At 40.1% G+C, this 23,521-nt stretch overlaps 1 protein-coding gene across 4 annotated transcripts in view; it reads left to right on the forward strand.

Moving 5' to 3' along the window:
• Positions 1-14,758, forward strand: part of SLC1A7 (solute carrier family 1 member 7) — a 54,601-nt gene extending 39,843 nt beyond the window's left edge. The window contains exons 8-11 of one of the 4 annotated variants that reach the window (XM_037404548.1): positions 3,731-3,925; positions 7,060-7,194; positions 11,280-11,379; positions 12,937-13,522. In XM_037404548.1, the coding sequence (XP_037260445.1) occupies positions 3,731-3,925; positions 7,060-7,194; positions 11,280-11,379; positions 12,937-13,002 (496 nt within the window). In that variant the 3' untranslated portion in view covers positions 13,003-13,522. Of the gene's footprint in view, positions 1-3,730; positions 3,926-7,059; positions 7,195-11,279; positions 11,380-12,936 lie in introns of all 4 variants that reach the window. The other 3 variants (XM_037404547.1, XM_037404546.1, XM_037404545.1) reach the window with 3 other exon arrangements.
• Positions 14,759-23,521: the final 8,763 nt, after the last annotated feature.

Here is a 23,521-nt window from a genome sequence, read left to right on the forward strand (position 1 = left end):
TAACACTAGATAAAGCAGCTTTCAAGAAAACAAATTTCACCTAATTTAACTGGAAAGGCAAATTAAAGTATATATTTGAGAATGTTTTTTCTTCAGCCACTGAAATTATATATTATATAATTATATATAATTAAAAAATGACAGTAGGAAAGTATTTGTTTTTTTTTTATTGCCAGCTGTGGGTCACCAAGAGCCAAAGCCTTAAACAAGACACATATTTTCTGGTATGTGCCATATGATACATTACGAGTAAAAAAGAACCATCATTGAACAAGACAATGTTTCCTAGGATACTTCACATAACTTTTGTCACATATATTCAGGAAGAGTTCATTCAGGTTGAAAAAGGTGTTGAAAAGGGTAATCAGGGATGTAAAGTAGCAATCTTGTAAAAGAAGACTTTTTTAAAAAGTCTGATTGGGTCAATCCAGGCTGAGAGGGGACAAAACTGTTTTCTAACAACACGTTGTAACAGCTGGACTGATTTGTGCAAGGAGAAAAGGATAAAGCACACTAAAGCAAATTTAGTGGAAATTGACAAGCGTACATCTAGATCATAAATTAAATTTCTCATCTGAACAGGAAGTCCTGGAAAATCTTTCAATAGGAATAGTTGGGACAGACAGCCTACTAGCTCTAAGATGTGATGTCATAAATTTGAGTGAGACTGTATGTAGTAGTTGCATGTGCTAGGACTGGAAATTGCTTCCTTTTCAAATCGTGCACAGGGTTTTTCATTGCCATTGCACTAATATTCTACCTATTTTCTTTTTTATTATAATATTCAATAAACAACAAAACCAACATCTAGTTATGTGGCCTAGAAATTTGACTTCTAACAGCATGAAATTAAAATGAAAGAAACACCTGCATCTGTAAAATAATGCAGAAGTCTAAAAATTTAATTCTTGCAAAAGCAGTGTCACATATTCTGTTTACAACAGTAGAAATACATCCAGATTTTGCTGGTTGTGTCATTGGTGTTGTGGGATTGTTTTACACACTCGGTCACATCTCAACCAAATCAGAAGATGTCAGTCAGTTAAAGTTTGCACATTTCACAGCTCAGGTCTCTGCCCTCAGAACAGGAAGACATTTAGGTTTAAAATTCTGATATGTCAAAGTGTGGACAAGGTGGAAAGGCCTTGTAAGATTACTTTTTTCTCTTCCTTTTCCCACAAAGAAATTAGGGTTTCGTTAAAGAAAAGCCAAATGGCCGAGGAAAGGCTGTCTTTAAAAACAGGTAACCCTCCACAACTGAAGCAGCGGCAGGGAAGGGAGATAATGAGTAAGTTTAGTAGTTGCTTCTTAGCCATGTCTATAGTTAAGAACATCTAGAAGTGCTACTGTGGTAGTCTGCTCCTAGTTGCAGCTACACCAGGGGTTTCAGTTCTACATTATCTGTGAGCCCCAGCCTCATCCTTTTATTTTATGAACTTTTTATGGTAAACAAGATGTAGAGAATTTCAGTTATTCACAGATGAAGGTGTGAAAAATTATAAATATGCTCAAGACAGAAATTACATCTAATGTGTAGTTTATGGGATTATGGTTTGCTGTGTGTTTTTTTCAGAAGTAAATGTTGATTAAATATTAGGACTGCTGGAATGAAAAAGTTTAATATACTCCAGTTACCAGAGGTAATCAGGTTTCTATTGCTTCCTTGCCCTTTAAGTTTATTGGCATAATTAGAGAATTACTTTTGTCCAAATTTTCATGGCAGTGACTGCCAATCTGTAGTAAATCCTTCACCAATCAGATTTTATAAGGTTATAGAAAACAGTGATATCATAATGAAAGCATAGACTTGTCTTTTTTGTTTTGTGTTTCTATTGCAGGAAACTGCTTTTCCTTTCCAAACACTGTTACTTTCCTCAAAGAACAGCTTGCACAAATACAAAATGATAACCCCTGTTCATGGAAACATTTTGCTAATGCATTCCTGCAAACTTGTGGTCATGATTTCAGAGTTTTAGGAATCTGTGCTTTTGTAGTGTCCCCGCCCATGGCAGGGGGTTTGGAACTAGATGATCTTTAAGGTCCCTTCCAACCCAAACCATTCTATGATTCTATGATTCTATGATTTGTATTGACTGAGAAAGAATTTGTAGGTCAAATGTGTTATCTTCAGCTAAGAACAGATGATGGTAACTATAAGATTTATATCAGAGCCACATTGCTAATGTGAAGCTCACAACACACAGTGACTTAGCAATCTGAACTGCCCCAACTAACAGAAAGATGCCTATATTTCATGACTTGGGGTGTGTAGATCACATAAGAAGAGAACATTAAAGACTTTAGTATAATAATACCAATATTTCCCCTGTAACCATTTATCTCTTTAAAGAGGTAACTTTGGAATAATTTTGAAGGAATTTGCTATTTTACATCTATTAGTCTCAGGAATCAAGCAGTATATTAAAATTAGTATCATAACAAGGCAAATATTTTGAAATTTATATATTTTCTTCAGTGGTCATACTTATTTTCCATACAAACTGATGTACCATAAAAAATAACCCCTTGCTCGCTTGAATGCAAGGTCACATTAGTGAATGTGATAGCATATGGTGAAATGCAGAATGTTACAAAAAGGCTGATCAAATATAAACATGTTTAGGTGTGTTGCTATTTAAAAATGCATGCATCTTATCAAACCCAAGGAAATTTATGACCAGATAATATTTAATGAATTGTCTCAGTTAATGAAAACAAAAGTAAGATTTGGAAGACCTTAAGCTCATTTTAAAATTAATACCTGTCAAACAGTCCTATACCATTCCATTCCATTCCACACACATATGTACTTATATCTCATTTACATATGTACACATTATTATATGACCTGCAGTGATGTGATTGTTACAGGCCACACAAGGGGCACGGGCAGATCTGTCCCAGACAGTGTATTTGTGAATACAGGGGCTTGGTCTGTAGCTTTTATTTTCAGGTGTGCTGTTGATAAGATCCTTGCCTAACCCCTTGCAGAAATAAATTGATGACATATGAGGTAGGATGTTACTGCATTAACGCTTTCGGTGGCAAAAAGAGCAGTTTCTTGGTCAGAGCTCTTGCCCACTGGGTTGTTTTAGAGTTTAACCCAAGCAGCATTCCAGTCTCTTGTAAACTCTCACTGGCACTGTAATTCATTCCTTAAACTGGTCATCTGATTACTGTCAATATGTAGTGAGAAGGGGAACAGTCCCTAAGGGCATTTATGCAGCATTCCCTTACAGTGAGTTAAGAGCCTTTCTTGCTTTGTACCTTTCCTTGATTTATGGTTACTCTTGCTGTTTAAAAATGGCTTTCTATTTCAGAAGGCCTGGAAGGAAACTTTTTTAGAAACCATGAGTGCAGAACAGTTTTTAGAGATTTTACTAATGAGCTGCATAGGGTGTTTCACCTGTCTTGCATTAGAGTGTACAATACTGCCTCTGTGGGATTTCTGTCCCTTTTCTTCAGAAACAGGGAAAGAGAGAATAATGTTTTTAATTTTGGGGAAGCAAAATTTACACTAACTCAGAATTTATATATGTAATTGTTTTTATCCTCCCTCAAGCAAAGGAGTGAGTTACACGACGAGTGAGTACATGTGCAGACCAAGGAATGAGAAGCAGTGTTCAGATGGTTAGTGTAAGGTTTATCCTGCCTGGAGAAGGTTTGCTACAATTTGTTACATTCCCCAGAAATAAAAACATTCAATGTGTGCTTCTCTGCTGTTTTGCAGCTCAGCCACACTGCCTATCACTTTTAAGTGCTTGTTGGAGAATAACCATGTGGACAGGAGGATTGCAAGGTTTGTGCTGCCTGTGGGAGCCACCATCAACATGGATGGGACGGCGCTCTACGAGGCGGTGGCTGCCATCTTTATTGCGCAAGTAAACAACTATGAGTTGGACTTTGGGCAGATTATTACTATAAGGTATAAACCTCAAATTCCACATGCTGCGATTTGCTTGTCTTGTTGAGTCTGACATTCTTACAGTTCTTCAGTGTAGCAATGTTCAGAGCAAAACTAATCTTTGCTATTATCAAAGGATGCATCCCTCGTAGGATGGTTATTTTTAGGTAACATGGAGATCAGGGACTGTACAAAGACATGTACTGGTACTGTTCAATAGAAGCATGTGGACACCAGGAAACGTTTCTGTTTGAGAATAACCATCTAATTTTTACTTTCAGGCAACCCATTGATCATTTACTAGGATCTGAACATTTACTGTTATTGGTGTTTGAAACACTATTTTAACTGTCAGAATTGTTTTCAACTTTAAATCTGGCTTGCATCTTTACATGAGAGGAAAAGGGTTAACAAAATTAAAAACTAGAAGTCCTATATCAGATAACAGGGAATAACATGTGTTAGGAAGCTCTTTGTCAAACCTTGGAAGAGCAGAACAGGGAAGGAGGACAGATACTACTGTCAGGGCAAGATTTCATGAAGATGTCATATCAGTCAGATATTTTTAAATGTCTTCTCTGCTGCTTGTAATGCTGAAAACTTCATAAACAACCATGCTCTCAGTGGGTAGAGAGTGCTATAGCTGCATACGCCATCCTTGAAAGGTCTGTAATGGATCCAAAACACTAGAAGATCCAGCTGAACAATTACTGCCAGAATAACTCCAGTGGCTGCCAAAGAATGCCTCAGGGACTGAAACCTGCAGGTTTCCAGCAGGGAAAAAATGATTAGAAAAACATTCCTCATAGTCAGAGCCTTGTGCAACATATTTGAGATCGGCTTACCTACCCACCCAGTGACCTCCTCACTGCCCCGTTTACATTGCTGGGCCTTGCCCATCTTCTGCTGGACTTGAAAAAGCTTCATGACAAGAAGAGGAGAGTCCTGAAACGCACCCCAGATGACAGCTGAGGTTTGCTAATGGGCTTCTGGCAAGATCTGGTTAGACTAGCAGCAGCAGAAATAAATTGTGCCTAGATGAGCTCTTGCTTCAGGCTTTCTCGCTCTCTCTGAAAATTATTGTAATGACCCTGTGCTAAAATTCAGTCTTTTGTGATTTTGAATTTGGAGGTGTTTTTAGCATGTCCCAGAGCATAGGCAGATATTACATACACCTTGAAGTAGAGAATAGTGATTTGAAAAATGGAGGATGATAGTAATGGAAAGAAGGTAAGTTCTAGCTTTCTTTTAGCAAAACTCTATTTTGTCTCTTTATTTTCACTCCCTATATTAAGTGCCAGTACATAAAGACCAGACTAAAGTAAAGACAATAGAAGGAAAATACAAGTGAGGATGGGGAAAACCCAAGAAAGGAAAAGAAATCAAAAGACTCACTCACAAAAGAAGGGGGTAAATAGGAAATGACAGTGGATCAGTACCTTGACTATCTGAAGCCCAATTCTAACTGTATACTATGGGCTAAACGTGCCCCAGACCTTGATACTCTGGGACGTGGAGATTTAAAATTCAAATATTCCTGAATGCCAGGATATTTTTGCCAGAGAGGAAAAAGATGTTAGAAAAATCATCAGTCTACTTTGCTCACAGTTTGTGAAATCCAGCTTGACAGTTTATATTAATGTGATTATGCAAACCTAGATGTAGCAGAAAAAGAGAGTACAGATCCTATTCCCATCAAATGAGCATATTATAGAAAGAAATATCTACATTAAGGTCAAAATGGAATGAAATAGCAGATGAGCTTGCATGTACAATCTTAGAGAAACATCCCTGCTTTTGCTCCCAATTCAGTCGTGAGACTTTGTGGCCTGAACTGACTTAGGAGGTAGAAGCAGCCCTAATTAGCTGGCCAGTTTATAGCACTAACTGGAGAACCTTTTAATGTTTGTTATAGTTATCTCTTATTTGACTACTGAGTTTCTGTCCCCTCTGTTCTATCTATACTCTGCTTATTACAATGCTATTAGGATGCTGTACAAGCTAACTTTTTCAAAATGTAGTTTGTCTTTCTCATTCCCCATCACACCCACATGCAAATGTATTTTTTTTATTGCAGGAAAGGGCTCTAGTTATAAATACTGATGCTGCTCTACTGGTACACTGTACAGCTGTGAGCAAGATACTGGATATCTCTGTGTCTCAGTTTCCATATGGGTGAATACTGTTACCCTCATTTTCCATCATAGGATGTTCATGAGCTGCTTGCCAAAAGCTCTGAAATTCTGGGTTGATGAATGCAGTGGATTATCAGTGTATATACTTTCTGTCATCCTTTTACAATTGTCAACATTTGCTTTTTGTCTTTCTGCTGGATGGCCTAGCTTTTGGAAGTGGCCAGATGGGCGGAAATGAATATATCCAGTCATTTTTGCTCCTGGAAAAAGGAATGAAATCCCTCCCCTAAAAATAGCATTATGAAAAAAATGTTAAGCCTGCCAGGTCCACTCTTGCCCTGGTCTCTCATTCATTTCTGCTTGACTGGCTGAAAAAATGGTGTGAAGGTCAAGTAAAAATGCTTCCCAGAAACTGAAGAGGTACAGTCACATTCACACTTGCTTCAGATTTAGATCCAAGTATGCAAAGCTATGTGCTATGCAAGGACTTCACCCTTGGCCCAGTCTCTTTACCCGTGGTGTGGCCTCTTTGTGATGGATTGACATTAAAGGCCCTAGCTGCAGCCAGCTGCGGATTTGCCTGGCACAGGAACTGCTGGTGATGACTCAGAGATGTCTGCTGGGAGCTCTGCTGCCAAGGGTGAAGCAGCAACGAGGAGTGCTGGCAGATTCATGGCACACAGTGCTGCATCGTGCATGACCCATGAGAAGCTGACAACTCAGAGAAGCCCACAGCCTGGCTGCCCCCCTTTCTCTGCACTTGTGAGATTAAGAGATAACCAAACTGTCCCACCAGTGCCAAGGCTGCAAAGGTAGAGGGTGAGAATTTAGCACTGGGCAGACAGTTTGGCCTGTTCTTGCTCTTTGACTTGGCTTCTGTCTGCAAAACACTGGCACTTCCGTGCGGCAGCTTGTGTAAAAAGGATTATGATTTAGGAAAGCTCCTGTAGAAACATGGTGTAGTTTCATGCAGAGCAACCCAGCACTGGTAAAGCTTATTCCTTTCTTTTTTTGTTAAAGTATCACAGCAACAGCTGCCAGCATAGGTGCTGCAGGTATCCCGCAAGCTGGCCTGGTGACAATGGTCATTGTTCTGACCTCAGTTGGGCTCCCAACGGATGACATCACATTGATTATTGCCGTCGACTGGGCACTGTAAGTAACATCAAGCTTTTGAGGTTTCCTGTGTGGCCACATTGCTAGAAAGGCAATGGTCTCCAGGGGTATAGTAATACAGGTATACATAAAAGGGATGGGAAGTAATTATTTTGCTTGTCATGGTGCTAATGTGGCCCCAGATTAAATACTCTGCCGAAGTGGGCATTATATTGAAAAAAGACAAATGAGAGAGGGTCAAGATGAGACTTGGTGATATGACTACATGGAAAGGCTGAAAAAGGAGTTTGTTTACTCTAAGACCAGAGAAGGCTGCAAGAGGTCACCACAGCAGTTTCTCATACAGATAAGATTGTCCTGAAGAGGACAGTGATCAATAGTTCTTCACATTCATAGGGAGGAAGGATGAAGAAGTAGACCAAAGTAACTACCTTAAGTCAGATCACAGGAAAATTTAAGAATTATTTTTATCTAGAATGATAGTCAGGCAGTGGAAGTGGCTGCACCTAGCTAGGCTGGAGGATGACCTTCATGGGAAGTTTTAAGGTCAGGCCAGACAAATGTCTGTCAGGTGCAGCTCTGGCACCTTGCCTTGGACAAGGCCAAGGCCAGTGTTCCTAGGAAACGTGGTTTGCCTGCACACTGCTTATCAGCCCACCGACACCTCAAGGACACCATCTCAATGTAGTGAAGTGCTCTGCAAAGAAGCATGAGCCAGTGCTAAAGCAAGCAAGTACTGCTGCCCCACAGATAGCACTCTGCCTGAAATAGCCATGACAGTACAGTAATGGTTTGTGCTGTATATATATAGCTGCTACTACTACTGTAACTAGAGCCATGGTATAGTCAACCTCAATGTAATACTTGCAATGCACTGCATTAGAACTAAAAATGTCTTCCTTCTATCATGGATCCTGCTGCAGTTCTGCTCTTCCTGATTTCAGTGCTAAATAGGCAGCAGCAGTTTGTAGCCCCCTGCGCAGTCGTATTTTGCTAGCTCAGCCGTTCTGTGGAGAGGTTACATTGCTGCATCCCTAATCACCAAGGATGTAATAGCAGAGGCAGAGGCTAAAACTTAACACACTCAGAATAAAAGAGATTTGTGTCACCTATGAGAAGAGCCACTTTAAAAATTCATAAGTAGTGGTTTGTTTGAACTCTTTACTTTTGTGTAAATGTCCATCAATCAACCAAACAATTTTGAATAGTCTAGGAAGATGAATTGTAAAATACTGATCCCTAGCTCATTAGCATTTCAATTAACTACATAATTAGTGTATGCATCCACAAGGAAACAGTACAAATTATTTTTTTATCTATATAAAATATATCTCCGTAAGTACAGTGGAGTTTCATTACATCAAGGTTCTGAGTAAAAACGTGTTACAAGTCCATTCTGTTATATATCCTGTTTTATTCAACTTTAGGCCACCGATTTTTTGTACAAAGAACTGGGAGAAGAAATTAGTTCTTTCCTGTTGAGTGCAATAAAATGTTTTTGTTGTTGTTACTATTATTCTTCATGAGTGTTGTGTCATATGCATACTTTAAGACATATTTTATTTTAGGAATATTCTTCTGTGAAGGATAAATAATATCTGCTGTGGACACCTAAACTGGGGAATGGCAGTTCAGAGTTTAATAAAGCCACTTTTCTAATGCTATTCACTGAAGCTCAATAGTTAATGAAGCACAACAAAATCGAAGTATTTTAAGCTGTATTACAAAAGGCTTTTCCCTCTATATTGCTCGGTTTTTGTCCAGCTCTTGCAACATCAACATTTCATTGTTTTTCCAGTAAGTCTTCCAGCGTATATGGGAACTATGCTTCTTTTTGTCTTATAAAACTTTTCAAAACAGCAGACAAAAATTTTTTTCGGGCTATAGTTCCAGACAGTATGAAAAAGTGAGCAAGGAACAGGCCCAATTTTCTGTATTTTGCAGATGACCTTTCATACAAAAAGTATATTTCTATATTTCAGCACTTGGTGGTTTCAGGAGCCTGCAGATGCAAAGTGTCAATGTGGGTGACATGATGAATATTTTCAGTATTAGTTTTGGAAGTACTGGAGTATGAAGAATGCTTAAAGAAGGCTGGTTAGATGATCTCACGAGACTGAAATACCCATTACAATGCACTGCAGGTATTACAACCCACTTAGGTAGCCATAACATGTATGTGAACTTCATACCTTTAGCTAGTTCCTAAAGACATTAAGAAAATCAAAATATTTCTCAGCTAATTTAATAAGCAGAAGGTAAAAGTTTTGCATCTTTAATAATATACTCTAAAGCTAAAATACCACTGCAACACCTGACTCATGTTTGCACTGAAAGAAATGCCACTAGCGACAGGTTGGCCTCTTAATGGAGAAATGTCAGTGCTGTGCGGTGTGGTTCTACTCAGGCATAGTGCAAACTACTCTGTACACACAGAAACAAACATGCCAGGCAATCTGTTTTTCTTAATAGTTCCAGTGCGGTGCATTCTTTCCTCAGAAAAATCCTTCAGAAGAGATGCTAATCAGAGCCCAAAAGGGAGTGCAAACTCTTGAGCTCTGTTCATATGTACAGCTTCTTCTCTACCACAGCTGACTCTTTGCACAATCCAAAATTAACAGCTGAGAATGTCTTTCCAAGAATCAAAATGTGATGATCAACCAAGGGAAAAAAAAAAGGCCTTTGTGTATCAGGAACATCTATCAATATGTGCTATAGAAGTGTTTTTCCCTGCTTAACATATTCTGGTGGGAAGTTTCCTCAAAGCAAAACCCAAAATCAGAACAGCAGGAATTAGAGAAAGGGATTCAGCAAGCAAGTGTAGGACTGGGTCCTGGAGTCAACAGCTACATCTAGGTGTAGGCTCTGGAATATTATTGCTGAAGTTACTTGCAATTGCATGTACAATTTGGGTAACTGGACTTGCAAATAACCTTTCATGCAGGAACTTTCATGCTAATTAGGCAAGCAACTGCATGAACATTTGCATGCACAGAGTACATGCCTAAAATAACTGAAAAAAATTAGCACACATTTTCAACTCTTTCCTATACTAAGATACAGGCTCAGAAATCTGGGCAGTGTTGATATTGGACCATCACTGAATTTAATAAGCCAAACATCTGGAGATTTCTGAACCTCCATTTTATAACCACATTTATAAATTAAGTTACCAATATGACACAGTTTTCAGATGTGTATGTTTTTCTTGGAAAAGATGTAATATATTTCAGATGTAAAAGCTATATTGTCTATTTGAAATCTCATCAGTTTTAACTAACAGGTTCCAAGCTGTTTCAAGTGTAACATTTGTCTATGACAACCATTTACTTTTGTGTATTTACAGTTTGTATTTTAATAATTTATTTTTTAGACAGTGTGTGGAAGGTGTAAACAGGGAAGAAACAATCCCATAAATTAATAAATGAAAAATAGTAAAACTGTATGTGTTCAAAGTACTGTCAAGCATACAAATTTAAATTGGAAAAGATGACAACTGAAAATGAAGAATCTTTAAGTGCCACTGGTAGCCATAGCAACCGTAGCTGCTTCAGAAATTAACATGATTTAAATATGGTCAGTGCCTGCTTAGTTTGTGAGTGTAGTTATTTAGCAATCTTCTGAATAATTTTGTATTCTGCACATTCTATCAATACAATAATCTTAACTAGCACTTTGGTTGTTTGATAACTAATATAAGGTGCTGGTTGTACTGGCTGCCCTCTGCTTTTACTGAATTAAGATGTTTCCAGAACCAGCCTCCAAATCAGGCCATCATACTGGATCTTAACGTAAAAACTCTTGACATAAATGCAGACTTGTCTGCTGTGTTAAACCTTTTTAGTGCTGAATCAGCTTGCACGTATAGGGAGGCATAGCTACTCTACTTAGCTCAGTTATGAATTAAAATTAAAATATGTGGTAGCACAGCGCACCAAGCTCAGAAAAGGCTGAGCAGCTCAGTAACTAGTGGCTGCCTTCTGCCAGACTCCTTACTGCCATTTCTAAACTTGTTAGCTCATAAAACCAGCAAAACTGGCCTTCAGCTATAATTACCGCAGTGATGAAGGCATAGGAATGTACCCAAAGAGCCAACAACTTACCATTATTATTTCATTTTCCAGAGACAGGTTTAGAACAATGATCAATGTCCTGGGAGATGCACTGGCTGCTGGGATCATGGCCCACATCTGCCGGAAGGAGTTTATCAAGGACGGTGACGAGGTAACAACCAATGCCATGAGCCAGGCTGTGTCAGCACGTGCCGTATTACGGCAAAGAACCTGCGAGCTCTCAGCCTCCGACATTTGTTTCATCTAGTTTATAAAAGGTGTTCCAGAGAGGGGACAGAATTGGGCAATGTGCTGCTTAGCCAGATGGGTTGGAGGGGTCCTTTTCCATGAGGTCATGCCAAAAGCCACTCAAGTTCAAAGCTTGCCAGCCAGCTGTGTCTGGTGCACGGGGGCTGAGAGCAAGAGAAGCAGCTGCACTGCTTTGCAAATGTATGAGGCGCTGGAACTGTGGGTCCCATAATCAGTACCCAAACTTTGACTGGCCAGTAAATTGTCCTTCTAAAACTGTGACCAGCAATAGAGCAGGGGGAGGTAAAGGTACTTATGAGTGTGTATATGTATAAACAATAAGCTCACAACAAAAGCAACTACCCTGGTATTTCAAGCCTTTGTGTTAGCATAACCTGAAGCTACCATCACAATAATTTCCTTTCTGGACTAGCACAAACACATTGCTCCATTTTAGACTTCACTCTCAGACATCTTCATGCCTTCTACATTTAATACAAGTCCCTCCTTACACCTGTTTTTCCTTCTCTGTATCTTTACTCCATACACCACACATACCTCTGTATTCTGCCCCTGCCTCCCTCCACTCCTATGCTTTTTTTTCCTTCCTCCTTGGCATGCATCATTCAGTCTTTCCTTATACCAGGAACTCCTTATCCTCTTCCTTCAAATCCTTTACAAAGGAGATTCCTTATTCCACTAGCCCATCATGCTTGGAGGTGCTAATCTCCAACCATTTCAGCTCATGGCAGACTCTCACTACCATTATTCCACACAGACAGAATAGTTCATGAGAAAAATTCCTTCATCAGAACTGATTTTCACAAGGCATGTTTCATTTCTGTGCATCATTTGTAGTAGTCTATCTTTCTGGTAAATCCCATTGTCATGCCTTCCTGCAACAGGTATTTAAAATTCCTGCTCTTTCAAGGTTTATATAGAAAGACAGACCTTATCCTCTGAGGTACTTAACACCTGCAGTAATTACTGATGACAGGATTAGGCCTGAATATATGGGTTACACATACAGCTAGCTAAAATAATACTAAACATACAACCTAATGGTAAGGTATGTCATCCATTACAAAGCCAGAAGTGTAATCTGAGTTCCTGCATAACACAGGCCTCCTGACATTTCATTGCTGTATTTCGAACTCAGTCAGAACTCAAGAAGAGATATTTGAAGAATATAAAATCCCTCATAAGGGATTATTTAGTCATCTGTGATGAGATTTTTCTTTGCATCATACTCTAGAATGGTATTAAAATACACCATTAATCTGCCATACATTTTGGCTGCATAATTCGTAGAGTTAGTAATGTATACCCAAAGGCCAAATTTTCTCAGCTGCAAGCCCACTTCTTTTCTCTGCCAGTATTTGCGTCTTATTTTCCAGAACTTCTGGTTTGATTTAAAGGACACTTCAATATTTAACTTATGAATCAGTCAATAAAATCCTCTTTATTTCTTTTGAAACAGTGCAAACTGAAAAGACAGGTGTTAGTTTATTGGGTTAGAAGAAAGGCAGAAGGCAACAACAACTGACTTACTGGTCTATGTGACTGTACTCCAGAGCAAGCATTGCCCACAGCTTAGCATACTGGTCATTGAGAGCGTGTATCTTTCAAACTTAGCCCTGAAATTCTAAGCTTTATTTACCCTACTTATATCACTTTACTGATGCAAGCAGTTATTACTGTAAGTATAAGTTAAATCAGAGTTGTGACAGAATTTTCATTTTTGCATACTTAGAGATATCTTCACTTTATCTAGATGATGCAAAGATGGCTTAGTGTATATGAGAAACAGGTCCTGGAAGTCTGTTGGAGGCCCTAGATAATCCTGGTGAATGTAAAGCAGATCACAAGCTTTCCAAGTAAAAAATTCCTTTCCTGTTGTATACAGCAAACAGTGGCAGTATTCCAGATCTTAATGCTTTTCACATAGGTGCCATTGATCTGTGAAACTAAGCCTATTAACGTCCATCAGATTGTGGCTTACCAGAGAAATGGCTGTGTGAAGACCATGAATGAATCTCGTGGACCAGAAACAGTGAAAGGGTTTCAGCACCACATACCCGTACAAGTGGAGCAAGAAGAAAGTCCAGTGGAGAATCACACTAAGAAATCCAACAGTAAAGACCACTGCACTATTGAAATAAATGAACTAGAAACAAATGTGTAACTGCTACACTCAGTGGTATCTCATACCGCAGTGACCTGATACCCAATCTCTACCTCACAGCTGGAAGAGGGACTCTTTGCCTTGAACAGGAAAATGTGGAATTACCGCCACCCTGCTTGTACTGGAGCTAGGAGACCAGCTGTGAACGTCAGGAAAGGCACACAGCTTGCAAGAGACATGGGCTTCTTTAAGTGGAAGATTTTAATACTGAAAAATTAACTAATGGACGACTACTGTTTTATTCTGCACTCACTTGACTCCAATATAGTATTCAACGCTCCTTTGGCTTCTTTTTTTTTAAGCTTTTTTTTTATTTGACCCTTTCTGATTTTCTAACCAAAGCCTTTTTTTGTGAATGTCAGTAATTATGAACACTGTATTTATGTAGATTTTTTGCTATGTGAAAATGTTTTACCAAAACTGCTAAAGGTACTAATTTTGTCTAATATTGTTAAATACAGAGTTTGTGCTTAGTTTTAGAACAGTGGTAAGAAAATCACACTGATTTCCTGATCTCAAGGGGTTACGTATATTGCTAAAGAACAGTAAGCAGAAGTGAAGCAAAGCATGCATTTTTGCAAGAAAGCACATTAAGGCAATTCTGACGGGCAGCCCTCAGACACAGGCATTCAAGTGTGATACATAACACAAAGAATTCCTAGGTCACTGCAGAGCACAGTTTGCCTTCCAAGTGCCAGATTTATTAACCTTTTTTTAACCTAACTCTTCAGTAGAGTCACTACCACGTACATGCAGTGGCAGAGGTGATGTGAGCCCTAATCCATAAGCACTGGTGCTAATGTGTCCTCTCCTGTAATCTGTAGGCTGTTCTAATGTAAATATGTATAAACCCAAAGCTCAAACTTGTGAATCATATACTTCATCCTAAGGACAGACTGAGCACAAACTGGAACCTGATGATGCTGAGCAATATTGGGGTTTTGTGGGGAGTTTGCTGTGGAAACCAGCCCATTATTTTTCATAATTCAGTGGCTGATCTACATTGACAGTTACTCCCTTTTCACTATTTACTGAATCAGTTACAATAAAATCTGCTGAGTATGTTTCCAATGTTTGTGATAGAGAACATTTTTAATAAACCTGCCACTTAAAAGCAGGCTGTCTGTGCACTTCTGTTAGTGTCTCCTTATTTCTCTGCTAAAATGGAGAGTGGAAGTGAGGAGACCTTTTGAAAGTTGGGATTTGATCCAGAGATTACATACTAGTTCATACCAATACACTTGAAATATTATATTTAGCTACATGTGGCATATGAGTTTCAGATATTGCACTATGCTGTAGAGAAAAAATAACCTCACCTGTAGAGAAAAAAATAACCCAGTCAAAAAGGACAATTTCCACACTCACCAGGAGTACTTCATGCATACGATTAATGGTTTTCCTGGGGTGTGCATATTCACCTCTTTTTTGAGGGCTCCTTCTTTTTCTTTTTCATGCACTAATTAGTTGCCTCAGAGGGCTATAGCATAGGTAGTTTAAATACCAAATTGTAAAGCCAGAAAGAACAATCATACATCTTATTTGCCTATAATCCCTCAGAAAGGATGTATTAATTTGAAAATATATGTAGTTGGTAACTATTTTCCTGATTTGATCCTAAAGTGAAAACAACAAACACAGAACACCAAGAATAGGGAAGAACTGAAATGATTCAGAACTATTTGCTTCTGAACAAGTCCTATAATAGACCTGCTCTACAGAGTGCCATTAAAATGACTGATTTGGGAGAGCTGTGGCTGGTCTGTATCTCTCTGAATGGGCAGAAGCACTAAATGACAAACACAGCATCTGATACTTTAATCTCAGCAGTGCTGGCAGCTCCAGGTCCCCTTCATCCTTCCCCAGCTGTCCATTCCTCTGTGCACTGTCTCCCCTCCTCTCCCAGCTGTACAGACCCAATTATTTATGAGGCCAGATGAAGAATCGGATGAGAAGTATTTTTAATTCAAACCAGTTCACATATGTTTTCAGCACAGTCCTAACAGACAGTTGTGTCAACACAAAGGGGTGACACAGGGACAAAACCAAGCAGCCAGGGATGAAACAGCATAAGCACTTGCGGAGAGGGCAGGATCTCTGCATGCTGACTTTGCCAACAAAGAAAACGTAACATAAAGTTTCAACTTCACACAGCCCATCACAGCTATGTGAAGTGACAGTAAAATCCTGCCAGTCATCTATCACTTTACAGTCACTTTGCGTAGATAAAAATGAAGAGGCCAAGCAGATCCAAGATTTGGAATGAGTAGTTCCAAACTACTAAGTGGGTTTGGATGAGTCTGCCCACACACCATTCCAATGTGCCACAGTCTGCCAAGCAGCAAGTGCTACCAGCCTTACCACCAGCACCTTCTCTAGCCACCTACAACCTCTGGCTAACTACAAAGTGCAAATCCTTTTGCCTGCTTGCCTGAGACAGCTTACTTAGTCTGACACTCTTCAGCTTAGCCATGTCTCAAGAGGTCTAAGCCAACTCTAGTGCTAAGAAGCTGTGACTTCTACAAGTAGAACTTCAGATGAAGTAAACCTCTAAAGACCAGAAGAAGCCGCTTGTTGTCCAACATGAGTCCTACACAACAAAGAAAACCATAATTTTGCCCTTTACACTCTGCTAAGTAGGGAATGTGGAAATCTCATGTGTGAAGGCATGTTTTTATGGAATCAACAGGCTGTTTTAAAATTAGCCTTCTGTATTCAAACCCTATTCAAAGAGTGTCCAGTTTTGCTCTGCAAATTTGAAATGCCCTTTTTTTCTTTTTACATATTGTTTGGATCTTTAAAACTTGGGTTTTATACCAATATGTGCCTCCCATTCAGCTGGGAGGAAGGCAGTGGTCCAGTTTCTCACCTGACCTTTATCATTTGTTGTATCATGTAGTGCTAAACACAGGCCTACGTCACTTCAGCTCTTTGTTCTGGTAAATATTAGTTGCTTAGTGTGGTGTGACTATGACTGGAGCATTTGACTGCTACTACAGTCATTCTGCACTGAACACAAGACACCACTGTTAACTGGAGAGAGGCAAACACTGAAGTTAAAACCGTTTTTATGGTAAGTTTTCCTCCATGTTAGCTGTTTTCTGTGTCTCATGGTGTTTGTTGTCAAGCAGCTTGACACATGGTGCAATTAGGCTAGCAGTAGGTGCCGTATCATACTTGCACGCATGGATCTGTTCACATTTTCCAGCTATAATCACAGTTCCTTCCAACAAAAATAATGAAGCAGTTGATTATGGAGTTAAAGTGTAAGCTTTGTGTTGGTAAATATGCTTCTCCTACTTTCAAAGCATAAAAACAAACATGTGACCTTTATAGTTTCAAAACTTTCATATTAAAAAAAATCAATCAATCAACCAATCAATCACTAATTACAACAGTTTGCATGGAATACTTTCAAGTATATGTGGAAAGAACATATTTCTTAACTGGCAACATTCAACCTTATTTTGAAGTTGCCTCCCCTTGCTAAAAAGAAAGGGAACTTAGCCAATTAAAGTATACTCAAGACACCCTAGGGGAGAGTGTTGAGGAGGGAGAGAGGATAATTAAGAAAGGTGGTGCATTGTATACAACTATGGAAGAAATAATTTGGGAAGTAAGCCAAATTAACATATACATACCAGAGACTGTTGTTTTATCCTTGTTAATTTGCAACTGCATTGCTCTAGTGACACTACTGGGAGGAAAGAAGCCACTCCAGATTGTTGTGGCATAAAATATCATTAAAGACATCTTTAACAGGTTCTTGAGGATTTTGCAAACACCAAGGAAGTTTTGAAGTGTTGAATTGCTGTAATAAATCCTTGTGCAAGAATTAGAAGTGGGAGAAGGAGACATAACCACAGCACTTATGCATCCCACTAAATCCCAAGAGCTTTTGGCTGTCATCCCAAATGTTTATGGAACTAATGTTTATGGAAAAGTTTATGGAACTAATACAGTTAGTCATTTTCTCAGCTAGACTTAATTGATGTCACTTAAACAACTTAATTGCAGCTAAGCTTATTTGTGCCACCTGAATATGTATCCCAACATACAAATAAGATATTCTAAATAATTAGCCGGAGCATTAAATTGTTATACTCCATGCTATACTAGCAATTCTAAAGCACTTAGAATGTACAGTAAGTCTGTAACTTCCCATTTGATGAGGTCTCTCAATTCTACAACATTTATTTTCGTCCCCTTGTAACAGCAGCAAACTCATTTGTAATACTTTCAAAGCAGACAGAAAGCTTCATCTTCAAGCCAGATGCATAGTCTTGGAAACGACCTCAGTCCTGTCTGTGTTTTTCATAAAAATGAGGTAACTACTAGCAGAAGGTGGTTGATGTGTGCAAGCGAAATGTGTAACCTGGGAAATGAATTGAATCTGGAAAACTCAGGCTGCCTTTGATCTTGCCCAATGCTAAGTACTCCTGGGTCTGTGTCTCTATTGAATGACCAGGTGCATTTTTACATCAAGACAGCTATCTTTCATTACAGACACAGTGGCAATGAGGAATTGCTGGTTTTCCCCTCCAGGCACTAAGATAGCTGAGATTACAGCTCTCCAGCTGAGGACTAAATACAGTAAGGAGAGAAAGCAGCGTAGGTTTTTCAGCAGGGATTTTTCTTACAGGGATGCTACTGCTGCCTATCTTGCAGTAGAGGATCACATCTTTTTGCAATAGTAATAGCTGGAAAATGTCTGACTTTGCTGCATTTGGAAAAGAGGCCCCAGAATAGACAAATTTAATGTATCCATTCACTAAGTGCCAAGCTGCAAATGAAATACATGTATTAAATTTCTCGCTTTAGCCTATGATTGCAGATAAAACTAAGGCGGCAATATATGCTCAAAATTACATTCCTCACTAACTACTTTGGAGCATACTGATTGATATTTCTGGAATTTATAGGAGGGTTTGTCCCACGAAACCCCAAATGGATGAAAAAAATAGAACAGGAAGGGTGGCCACTGACTAAGTGCAGTTCGTTATTCACTATCACAGATTTCTCATGTGATCTTATGGTCAAGTGACCACAAGAACGCAGGGTTTGCTTTCCATCTGTAAACAGAGAAAAAGTAGTTTTCTAATTCAGCAGGCTGTTGCATGGTAAAGATAAATCACCTGAAGACTGAGACCGTTACATAACACATTAAAGGGGACTCATATGATTACCTTGGATTAGCCACTTCTCCCTCTCTGGATGCACAGGATTGCTACTCACAATACTCACAGGAGTTGCCAGGCTCCTGTTTTAAGTGACAAAACCTCAGATTCCATCATTTATGAAGTAGCAACGGTTGCATCCCCATAGCCTAGAAGATGATATATGGGAATGGATTTGGCACAGCTGAGACTTTTGGCAGATTTGTGTCACAGGATATTTTAGATATTTTACAGGCTGTCAAAGTAAAATCATAGCAGTCTGGTACTGAGAGAGTGGTATTTTAGGGAACAAATAAAGAAGGCTTCAGGAAGACAAGATGGTGAGTATTGCTAGGTGAAGAGGAAGAGTGTTTAATCACTTATTCTCCTGCAATAGAATCAAACCTCCTTTCCTGGCTGGCTTCAAGATAAAAAGGTACCAGCAGCTGGAGATGTAGGGATGGAGCAAGCCATCCCTTTCCTCACAAAGCTTCTGCTTGTGGACAGCCACTAAAGACAGGTCTGCAGGTATCCACAAGCATCTGTGACTCACTGGCTACCCCATCACAACTAATTCTTGGCCACCTCTCACTTACTGAAAATTATCGGAACAGACTATGCAGTTAATGGAACAACTCTTTGCCTTCTCCTATTTGTGCTATGATGAAAACTTATTTGTATTCACAAAGACTTCTGGTGGTAGGGCATCCTGGCCTTTCTTCCAAACTAGCATAAAGCATTCAGTCCAGCACAAGAAGGAACAAATATTGTTCCTAAAGTGTTTTCAATTAAGGCACTACAAAACCCTAGACTTCCCATGCCACTGAGAATTACAGTTGTGCTCATGGTAGGTCGCAGTTCTGCTTTTCAAGTTCCATCATAGGAGTTTGACTTCTGTAAGGTACAGAGTTCTGCATCTGTTGCTTTAAAAGCAGTCATCTTTCATCACAAAGAGGTATCTGCATTTCATTTAGGAATGAAATGTACGCTTGCATGTGTCTGCACACAACGCTAGCTGAAAGCCATTATTTGACCCACCACATGAAACTTACTGTAGTTAACTGTTGCTTTTGAACTTTCCTAATAAGGGTATAATATCTCTGGCTTCTCCCCACCACCACCCCCACGAAGAAGCATATTTTAATAAGATGGAAAAAGCAGGGGAAGCAAAACAAGAAGTGTTTTATGTTCGCAGATATCTCACATTACATCTGCTACAAATTCTGTATGGGCTAAATGGCAAAACCAAAAGAAAAACAAGACTGACCTTGAGATGTTTCATTATGATTTCATTGCTTCTAGTGGTTTTATTGGGTTTTACCACTAGGCTATTAAAAACATGTGGAAATTATACAGAACTAAGTAAAACTGAGTTTTTTCAACCCTAATCTTCCATCTTCTTTTCCATTTAAATATTTCAAATAGTTCTTTTATATTTCATGACTTTTCTTCAAAACAAACTCAAAGTACAGAGTTTTGGGTAGTCTATATTTTCCTTATAGTTTAATCAGTAAATGTATGATCTTTGTTTTAGAAAAATCATCCAATCTTCTAGGGTTTTTTTAATAGAAGAAAGCATTTCTCTGACATGAAATCCTTCCTAACCAAATATCTGGGGAGAAAGAAATCAGGATGGCCAGGAGGGTATCAGTCCAGCACTGTGGCTGGAGCTAGCTTGAACAGAAAGTTCAGAAAGGAAGTCTCAAAACTCTCCGATGGAGAGAATTTCCACTATGACTGCTCATTCTCAGTTGTTTTCTCACTGGTGCTATGTGCAGGGCTAATGTACAGCTCCATACTATACTTTCTGCTCAAGTAATCTGCAGCTCTCCAGAGTAAATTTCACAAAAGGTACTGGAGATTATCTGCATCCCAGAGATTTGTTTGTCCCCTCTCTGAAAGCAGGTGGGAACGACCTAGAAGACTCACTTTGGTTGTTTGTACCTGGTTTGGCATTGGAAGATTCACTGTCATCAGTCCTACCTGCTTTACAGAGAGAGTAGGAACAACCAAAGTGCGTCTTCCAGTGCCAAATCTTTTAAGCTGTGGATGATGAGGGTGCCTCATCAACAGTGCAGCAACTCTACCTTCTTCTGCACATCAGTAAAGTGCTTTGAGTTTTATCCTACTGCTGCATTTGAATTAAACAGACCCAAAACAGAGGTCCACCATAAAGAAGGGGAGAGACCTATATAAGTGCTATAGAAGTAATCAAAGTTAATTTTAATCCTGTGTAAAAGATACAGCCTAAGTAAAGATTTTTAAAAGCTAATGCCTTTGATGACTGTCAACAAACACACAATTATATCCTAAGTAACAAAAGCATGAGATTCATTCATTTCTTGTCTGCAACTGGAGCTGAGAATATTGCAGATCAATCTGAATTTTTATCAGAAGCAACATTCTCAGAAGTATCATAATCCTATGCTAAAAACAGATTCTGGAACTACCATGGGGAAAACTTGAGATAGCCTGTACAACTGTGCGTTAAAACAGCCTTTGCCTGATTCAAAACCATTTAAAGGACTTTATTGATGGACTGTTTAATGTCCTTGGATACTACTGAAGAATTTTTATGGAAACACTTTGTATACTGGATTATTAGAACACATTTATCATCCACTGCCTCCATATATATCTCACAGCTGGCTGACTTTACAATAGCAGTATGAATCAGAGCTACAAGGCACACCAATATTTTCCTCACTAAAGGAAACTGAGTTCTTTAGGGAATTTACTCACTGTTCTTATATTAGCAACATAATAAAGCAATTACAATAACCTCCATAAATTAATCCCATTAGAGACTGAAATATCTTTAAAAAATAGGGCTACATTCATATTACACAAAACTTGATATACATTTAAGTTTCTAGGACAATTATTCCCAAACTCAGGAAGAAAGTCTCACCAATATAACAGCATAAAGTGAAATCAATCAATAGGATATTGGACCATATCATAGAAGCTTTCCCAGAGACTGCTTCCTGTCAAAAATGTTAATTGTGGAATATGTCTATATTCTTACTATGTTTTTGTAAGCAAAATTTGTAAACCTGCTAGTGGGCTTAGTCAACATGGTGACAAACAGCATCATAAACTAAACCCTTACTGACCACCAGGAACCACTGTCAAAAGAGAACAACTGTGGTGTTTCGAAGAGATTCCTCCTGCCTCTCCACTCTGTGTGGACCACTGAGGAGCAGAAAAATGGTAGTCAGGTCCAAGGGAGGAGCTTTATTAATGCAGGTCCGTAGCCTTACTCCTGCACATACCTAACTTGTGCTACTCCATATCCTCAGCCTTTTCAGAAAAAAGTCCCCTCTATCTGTCTGGCAAAGCAGCAGAAGAGGAGGAAGGGGTTTGTACCACAGATGCCTTAGGAGCAGGCCCACCAGCTCGACTCTCCAGCACCTGCAAGAGTTGCAGGATCCTCTCCCCCACCATCCCTTTAATGGACAATCCTGTAGTATTTAAGGGAGGAAGTGAAGAAAAATAACCTCCAAGTCCCCAAAGCAGCTATACTTTTGTTCAGAAGATACAGCAGATCTTCACCCCGGCGCGGCTGACCCCGCGGCGGCTGTGAGGAGGGTGGCTGGCAGCTCTCCGGGGCAGCAGCCGCGCAGATGCTGCACCGCTGCCAGAGGTCTGCAGCTGGTGGTTCCTTGGGAGCTGCCGCCGCTTCCCCAAGGGACCACCTTGTAGCCTCCCTCCTGCCCCACCACACCCCTGTTCAAATTTGGCCAAAAGTTTTTCTGTGGAGGTTTTTGTTGGGTTTTTTTTTTCTTAATTAATTTTTCCTTAGAAGAATATCTGCTTACTGTGTAAAGCACCTTTTTCTCATGAAACATAACACTTGAACCCCAGAGAGCACAGCATGGCATGTCAAGGCCCTCGAGGCAGAGCAGAAGCCCCCTCACCACACCACAAAGGCCCTTGGCCTCCCCCAGCCCCTCAGCCCACCTCCCTCCCTGGCAGCATGGCTGCTGCTGTCCCCCACAACTCACCCCTCTGCCAGCTGAGGCTGGGGTCGGCTGGTCACCGGCAAGGTCCTGTCATTCCTTGAAGAGGGGCTCACAGGGCGCCATCTTGGAGGAGGGAAGGCCTCGGCCTTGTGCCACCTCCCTCTGCACAGCAGAGTCATGGCCAGGGCACCTCCTCTCCTCACAGCAGACGGGACAGCTCCAGCTCCTTTGCGGGGGACTTTTCCCTTCCCTCCGTTTGGGGCAGGAGGAGCCCTCCACTTCTGTGAACATGGGGAGCAGAAGGCAACAGGCTCTCTCCAGGTGCAGCCTGGCACACAGCCCCTCAGCGCAGGCCCTGCAGCCCCACCTGGCACCCTGGGAGGGAAACAGGCCACAACCCTCTTGTGAGGAGATCAAACTCCTGGAGACACAGTTATCCTCCGCCTTTTTTCCCCGAGCTCCCCCAGGAAGCCGCTGGGGTTAGCCAGAGGGGAGCAAAGGTGGGAGTGGGTGCTGGGTGCCCCAGCCTCGGGGCGAGGGGGGAGCCTGAGGGAGCAGGGACGAGGGGGAGAATGGCTGCACAATGGCCCCTCAATGCTGCAGTCACAGCCGGGCCCTGTGCCCACCATCCACAATAAAAGCTCATTATCCAGGGGCTATTTTTGGCACCCGTTGAGTTCTTGATAGCTCATGTGCCACATTTGTACTCCTGTGGCTGTGACAAATCGTATCCAATCTCAGAAAAATCCCATTTCCCCG

Source organism: Falco rusticolus, chromosome 11 (genome assembly GCF_015220075.1).
Source record: "Falco rusticolus isolate bFalRus1 chromosome 11, bFalRus1.pri, whole genome shotgun sequence".
In the NCBI taxonomy this organism is placed as follows: Eukaryota; Metazoa; Chordata; class Aves; order Falconiformes; family Falconidae; genus Falco; species Falco rusticolus.